Below are 7,035 nucleotides of genomic sequence, written 5' to 3' on the forward strand. Positions count from 1 at the left end.
AATTTGCTTAGGACTATTTTTCCCTTGTCTACAATCCTTCCTATTAAAATTCGAGGACCCCTTAATTTGTGGCTCATCTATAAAGTTCCCTGACTACTCCTTCTCTACACTGTAAAATTTACTTAGGCTAAAAAACATTTGGGCTTTTTTATTATCTTTTTTTATTTTTACTGAGACGGGGTCTCCCTCTGTCACTCAGGCTGAAGTGTGCACAAACACAGCTCACTGCAGCCTCGACTTCCTGGGCTCAAGTGATCCTCCCACCTCAGCCTCCTGACTAGGTGGGATGACGGGTACGCACCATGGGCCACCCACACCTGGCTAATTTTTAAATTTTTGTAGAGATGGGGTCCCACTATGTTGCCCAGGCTGGTGTCAAACTCTTGCACTCAATTGATCTTCCCAACTTGACCTCCCAAAAAGTGCTGGGATTACAGGCATGAGCCACTGCACCCAGCCCCATTTTTTTCTTAAGTATTCATTGTTTTCATAATTGACTTTTCTAATCTTCAGAACAAGACTGTGAGCTCCTTGAATGAATACCTAGCTCTGGTTCTTTATACCTAGAATGAACTTTATATTCACCAGACACACTGCAGTTTGTTTTCCTCTCTCCTGTGGACCTCTGCTGGGAAGCTGCATACATCTCTTTTTCCTGCCTAGTGAAGGCTTTTGAATTTGCAACTCCTGGTTCTGTACCTGTCAAGAATAAGTTGGCTGGCCCTCTTTAGTCTACTGATACTGATAGGAAGGACAAGTACACTACTTAAAACATTATTTAACTGCCCCATAGAAGTTAATAGAACCAATGCTGGGGAATACCCCCATCTGGATTTAACCAACCCATGTAATAGGTAGACCTTTTTTGTTTTTCCAGAAGTACTAGGCCTAATCATAGGATTAACTAATATTCCATTAAACTGGGGAAAGTTTAAGGAACAACATGTGAAGACAGTAGCAGGTTTGCATGGTAATGAAGAAAGCTAATTGAAGAAGCTCATAAGAGATGTTTTTTGATGTTAACTAGTGTTATCTCAGACCTCCTGAGGCAGTGTGTTCTGTAGACCTCTTCTATCAGAATCACTTTGCTAGTTTGGTAGTATAGAGACAAGAAATAGAACTAGGTAGGATGGTACAAGTCTTTCCATTTGGTTCGTGTCTGGGTCTAGCCTTTTGTTATCAATATTTCAAGTGTACCATTATATAGGGCTGTAGTTAGTATGTAGTTATTGGTTGCCTTGGTTTTGCAGTTGATCCATTCTCCAAATAAGTGAATAAAATATATATGCCAAGAACTCACCATGTACACTAAAACACCCTGAAACCTATTTGTTAAAAGTGTAAACTTTTGGTAGTTAAGTTACCACCTCAATCTGACCATATATAGAGGCAAGGCAGTGCTTTTCCAGGCCAAGTCAGGGACTAAAGAGCAGCATTGGAGCGGGGTGGGGAGGATCAGAGAGTCTGTTTCATTCATCTTCAACTAATAATAGTTAATACTTAGCACTTAGGTGCTAAGCACTGTTCTAAGCCCTTAACATATGTCAGCAACTTCATGAGGAAACTGAGGCATAGTATAATTTAGTAACTGACCCAATATCACACAGCTAGTAGGTGGCAGAACGAGACTTCAGCCCAGGCAGTCAGGTTCCAGAGTGTATACTTTAACCTGTACTCTATACTGCCTTATAAAGGCAATGAAAATTTGACAGATACACTTAAATCAGTAAACATTTATGATTCATTTTACATGTTAGCTAAAAGTCCACGTCCTTGAGAAGCAAAAATTCCTCAACCCTGTATTTCTATGGGTTGAACTGCCTTCTAGGCAGTCACAAGTTTGGGGTGCTCTATGCACCCAAATTCATGTATCTTGTTTTGTCTTTTCCCTTAGCGATTGATCTGATAAACAATCTGCTTCAAGTGAAGATGAGAAAACGTTACAGTGTTGACAAATCTCTCAGTCATCCCTGGCTACAGGTAAAAAAAAAATGTAATCTCTCTTTGGCAATCCTCATTTGAGTAGTTCACTCTGATTTGTCCCACCTAATGAGACCACTCTAAGATCAGCAGAATAATAAAAGTGCTCTTAAGTGATTAATTTGTACTATGGCTGAATCTCTGGAAACTGTACAGCATTCAAATCGGTAATGACAGGCAATTAAACTCCCATGAACTGAAAGCAATGACTTAGCCTTTCATAGACCTATGTGTTCATTTCACCTTTTTATAAGATTAGTATGACATATTAATTTATCAAATTTATTTTAAATGTCCACTGAAGGATTTATTTTTGCATTGGAGAGATTTTTTTTAAATGCCATTTTAAAATGTTTGGCTTAATTCTCCCAAAGTTACTTTATAGATTTATCAAAAGATACTCTCCAAACTTCAGAGTAAGGAGGGAAGCTTTAGAACTATTTTAAAGGGAGTGAGAGGTAGAATTAGCTTTAAAACAAATGTAGTCTCATCTACCAGTTACTAAATTATCCTAATAAGCGTCCAAGCACTTTCCCCCACTTTGAGTAAGGTTTAGGCCTTACGTTGTATAGAACAAAATGTTTTAGTCATTATTATTAGCCACCTAAGAAGCCTGAAGCACATTTTTTTAAATTTCAGAAATGAGTTACTTTCATTCATTGGAGACTGAGTTTGAAAAATTTCTTTAAATTGCTCATTTAAAATATCACAAGTAGAACTTGGTATATAGTAGATACTTATGAGTAGCGCCTGTCAATTATTTGACTAGGGCACTAAACCAAAAAAAAAAAACCACACAAAACAAAAACCAGGTTGACAGTATTTTGTTTCTTTTATGTTTCATCATTACAATTTCATTTTCTCCTAGGACTATCAGACTTGGCTTGACCTTAGAGAATTTGAAACTCGCATTGGAGAACGTTACATTACACATGAAAGTGATGACGCTCGCTGGGAAATACATGCATACACACATAACCTTGTATACCCAAAGCACTTCATTATGGCTCCTAATCCAGATGATATGGAAGAAGATCCTTAAAATCACTGAGCTAACCTAAATAAGGAAGGATTTCATTTTATGGACTGATATTTTGCTGTGTAACTTGTTCTTTGTAGGTTGTCATCTGCAGTGATGCAAAGGTATGAGGAAATATGATAAGGAATAAGTGACACCAGTACTGTAGTTCATAATGAGTAGGTACAGGCGGGAAACTGAATAATAAGTCATAGTGGAATCAAGGTGAAGCTTTTTATAAACTTTTTTAGCCTAAGCAATAACTGGTTTTGTATTTTTTCTTAATCCTTCACTTTAATACAATAGGCTCACTTAATTTGTCTTCCCTTTTCTGTTTATATATATATATAAAAACATATATATATTATATATATATATTTTTTTTAAGGAAAAACAAGTCAAGCTAGCATCCAGTTACTATATAGCTTGGCTAAATTATACAAGACTTACAAGATTGATTACTCGACAGGCTTGTATTTAAGAGATAACTGTGAGGTTGCCATTATGTGATGTTACTATAAGGACTTTTAACATTGGTTTAACCAACCATAGAGGCATTGAGGGTTTTTCTTAGATGCCTAGAAAAAGAGCACTGGGCTGTTTTACCTTTCTTTTTTAGGTCAATCAAGACTCCAAAATAGTGATTCCTAACCTTTTTGGAGTTGCTCTGCTACTCTGAATATGTTCTATACAGCATAAGGATTGTCACCTTCTGTGTGTTGCAACAGCTTCTAAGATAATTAGGGAATACAGCATAAGGATTGTCACCTTCTGTGTGTTGCAACAGCTTCTAAGATAATTAGGGACAAATGATGTTACAAAAGGAAGAGTACTGCTGGTCTAAGTGCTGAGTTGTATGTCTTTGCATAGCTCCACTCTGCTGCTAAATATGCATGTTCTGACTGACAACCATCTTGATGCCAGTACTGGATTCCAGCATTCAGCAGGGGCAGATCTCAGCTTTACACAATTTATCTTTACTTAGGGTTCAGTCAGTAATTTCTGCTTTTTAGCAGGGCCAGTGCAGGGTCAGTTAATGCTACAGTTACTGTATAGCAAACAGTATCCTTTTTTCTCCTTCCCCTAGCCTACTGGGCTTTGCAGATATTTGGAGTGTTTTAAAATCAATTATTTTAAGCAGTTTGGGGGGATGGGTAGGAGTGGAGCATGAAACAGTTTATAAGGCTGGGGCTGTATTATCAGCACAGCAAATTAAAGAATGAAAGAAGTACTTCTTTTTACATTTCAGCTCCAGCAGCCAGCTATTTAAAAAATATTTTTAAATGTCTTTCCCTAACAAAGTTTAAGATGTGGGACCATCTACTTATAAGAAACAGTGGCTTATTTCTTCATTTCTCAGTAATCATTGTAAACCTTTTTTTTTTTTTTTCTTCTCCACTCTAACAAGAGTAAAAGAACAAAACTTTTGCTGAGGTCTTGGACCCACTACTTGTTAGTTATGTTGGCCTGGACAGATGGCAGGTCTGTCTGCAGTTCCTCAGTCTGTAAAATGAAGATTATCATTCTTGCCTCTCCCTTTGTCACAGTGTTGTCGTGAAGATCAGATATGTATGAATGTAGTCAAATAAACTAAAAACTAGGAAAGTGTTAACTATCATTGCCCACCGAATTTGAGGTAGCAAAAAAAAAAAAAGAATGTTCTGGTACATGAACAGACTGAGAAGGCCTTTCGAGATCCCTGAAGCTAGTCTCCTGTCTAGACTAAAAATATCCTTGAAAGAATAGTAGCAAATAGTATGCAGTACTCCTGTGTTCTAAGTTCTTTTATGTTTTAGTGTACCCTCACAGCAGCCATAGTGTTAAGTCATTATGAGCTCCATCTTAAAGATAAGAAAACTGAGGCAAGGGGAGATTAACCTACTGCCAGATTTCAAACAGTAGTATTTGAGACCAGTAGTATGGCTCTAATCTTACCCTTAGCCCTCCCAACCATTATGCTGTACTATCTACCCATAAATAGCTCCAGGAAACATTCCCCTCTTGGTAATTTGTCCTTCTATAGAAGCTTCAAAGATTAAACCAAATTAATTTTCAAAAAAAAATTTTTTTTAGAAATGTTATTTTCCCTGTGATAGAGGATGACTTCCAAGTTTCACTAAAGTCTGTTTATATCAACACACACAAAATGGAATAATTCTGAGTCACTAGGCAATCAATCTACTGTGGTTTTACTACGTAAGGTGAAAATTAACTGGAATGATGTTTGTTTGCTATACTTAACGTAATCAAACTTTACAAGCCATGAAATTAATTGCACTCTTTGTATTTGTTGTTAAATGCCTAAGAAGTTTTCTAAAAATTTTGTAAAGGCACTGTCAGAGAATCTGGAGTTGATTGATTATTCCAGATACTGTATAACCTGCATAACTTTTTGTCTTTAAGTCGTGTTTGTATAAGAATTGCTAGAAACATTTGATAATGTACAAAGTAGTCTATAATGACTGTTCAGTACATTTTTAATATTTTTTTGGTTACATCCAACTTTTTGTAAATATACTGGAAGCTTGATAATAAAATGTATTTCCTATCACCATACTTTTCCATGTGAAAACCTGAGCCTATTTCTAGTAGAAGTATCCAAAGAAAAGTTTTACCTGGCTGTGTTATTTTACCAGACCTTGGTAAAAGAACTATTTTGGAAACAGTATTTGTAAATGGAACTAATGCTATATTTAAAAACACTGATTTTTTTTTAACCTGCCAAAAATAAAAAAAAAAAAAGCTCATTTTATAATTTTATACTAAATTTGAGGTGATTATCTGGAGGTCTCATTTCTTGTAAAGTATAACTTTTTCAGAAACTACCACCAAATTATCCAACTGTTATACTACCAGAAGGCTTGAAAAAGTTAAAAACCTAATATCAAACTTTCTAGGTGTTAAGATATAAGGCATTGCCTGACTCTAGCCCCTTAATTATAAAAACTTTAACATATCTGAGAGGAGCCAACTATGGACGTTTTCATCTTTCAAAAATTCTCCCAACCAAGTCTTTGAAAAAAGAAAACAAATACAGGAGTATAGAATAAGAACAACTAGGAGTGGCCCAAGGCTTGGCAGCATCTGAAAAGCAAGGCCTCCGTCTTCCTTTACTTTAGTGCAGGGGTGTCTGATCTTTTAGGTTCTACCCACATTGGAAGAACTGTCTTGCGCCACACATAAAATACACCAACACTAATGATAGCTAATGAGCTTGAAAAAAAAAATTGCAAAAAAAAAAAATCTCAATGTTTTAAGAAAGCTTACGTATTTGTGTTGGGCCACATTCAAAGGCTATGTGACATGGCCATGTAGTGTGGATACAATGCTACTCCTGTTAGGCAGAAGCAGCAATAAAAAGCAACAGTTCATCACTCTGCCAGTGAACTTCTGATGCAGTTAAGCCGTAAATTCAAGACATCAAAGGAAAAGTATTCTTTCCCTTTAATCTCCCTTGTAAATCTGTGTTGCTAATTAATAATTCTTTAACTCTATGTTTCCAGTATTAACACACAGCTTCTAAAAACCAAAAATGGAAAACATAATACAGAACTAAAACTTGACATTTATCTGAAAATTATTCCTCCTAGGCTGTGTGTGTGCGTGTGTGTGTGTGTGCACGCGCATGCACGTGTCTCTATCACCCAGGCTAGAGTGCAACAGAGCAATCTCGCCTCACTGCAACCTCTGCCTCCCGGGTTCAAGCGATTCTCCTGCCTCAGCCTCGTGAGTAGCTGGGATTACAGGCGCCCACCACCACACCAGGCTAATTTTTGTATTTTTAGTAGAGATGGAGTTTCACCATGTTGGCCAGGCTGGTCTCCAACTCATATTTGAACTACATGTCAAGATTTACTGTTTCTTACTGTGACCTTTATAATTTTTAAAAAAATTCACAGATGCACAATGTAAAAAATTCAAATACCCAGCCACTCCCTGCCCCTCAAAGTCGCTTCCAAATTGGGAAAATTGTGCATTCATTCCTTACTTTGTATGCAAGTACATATCACAGAAAACAACCAGTGTACACTAGTGTA

At 36.7% G+C, this 7,035-nt stretch overlaps 1 protein-coding gene across 5 annotated transcripts in view; it reads left to right on the plus strand.

Annotated features, from left to right (window-relative positions):
• PRKD3 (protein kinase D3) overlaps nucleotides 1-5,765 on the plus strand; it is a 73,199-nt gene extending 67,434 nt beyond the window's left edge. For all 5 annotated transcript variants that reach the window (XM_054475371.2, XM_054475365.2, XM_054475368.2 and 2 more), the window contains 2 exons: nucleotides 1,895-1,980; nucleotides 2,849-5,765. In XM_054475371.2, coding sequence (XP_054331346.1) covers nucleotides 1,895-1,980; nucleotides 2,849-3,022 — 260 coding nt within the window. In that variant the 3' untranslated portion in view covers nucleotides 3,023-5,765. The remainder of the gene's footprint in view (nucleotides 1-1,894; nucleotides 1,981-2,848) is intronic.
• The last annotated feature ends 1,270 nt before the right edge of the window (nucleotides 5,766-7,035 follow it).

The sequence above is a fragment of the Pongo pygmaeus genome, chromosome 12 (assembly GCF_028885625.2).
Source record: "Pongo pygmaeus isolate AG05252 chromosome 12, NHGRI_mPonPyg2-v2.0_pri, whole genome shotgun sequence".
In the NCBI taxonomy this organism is placed as follows: domain Eukaryota; kingdom Metazoa; phylum Chordata; class Mammalia; order Primates; family Hominidae; genus Pongo; species Pongo pygmaeus.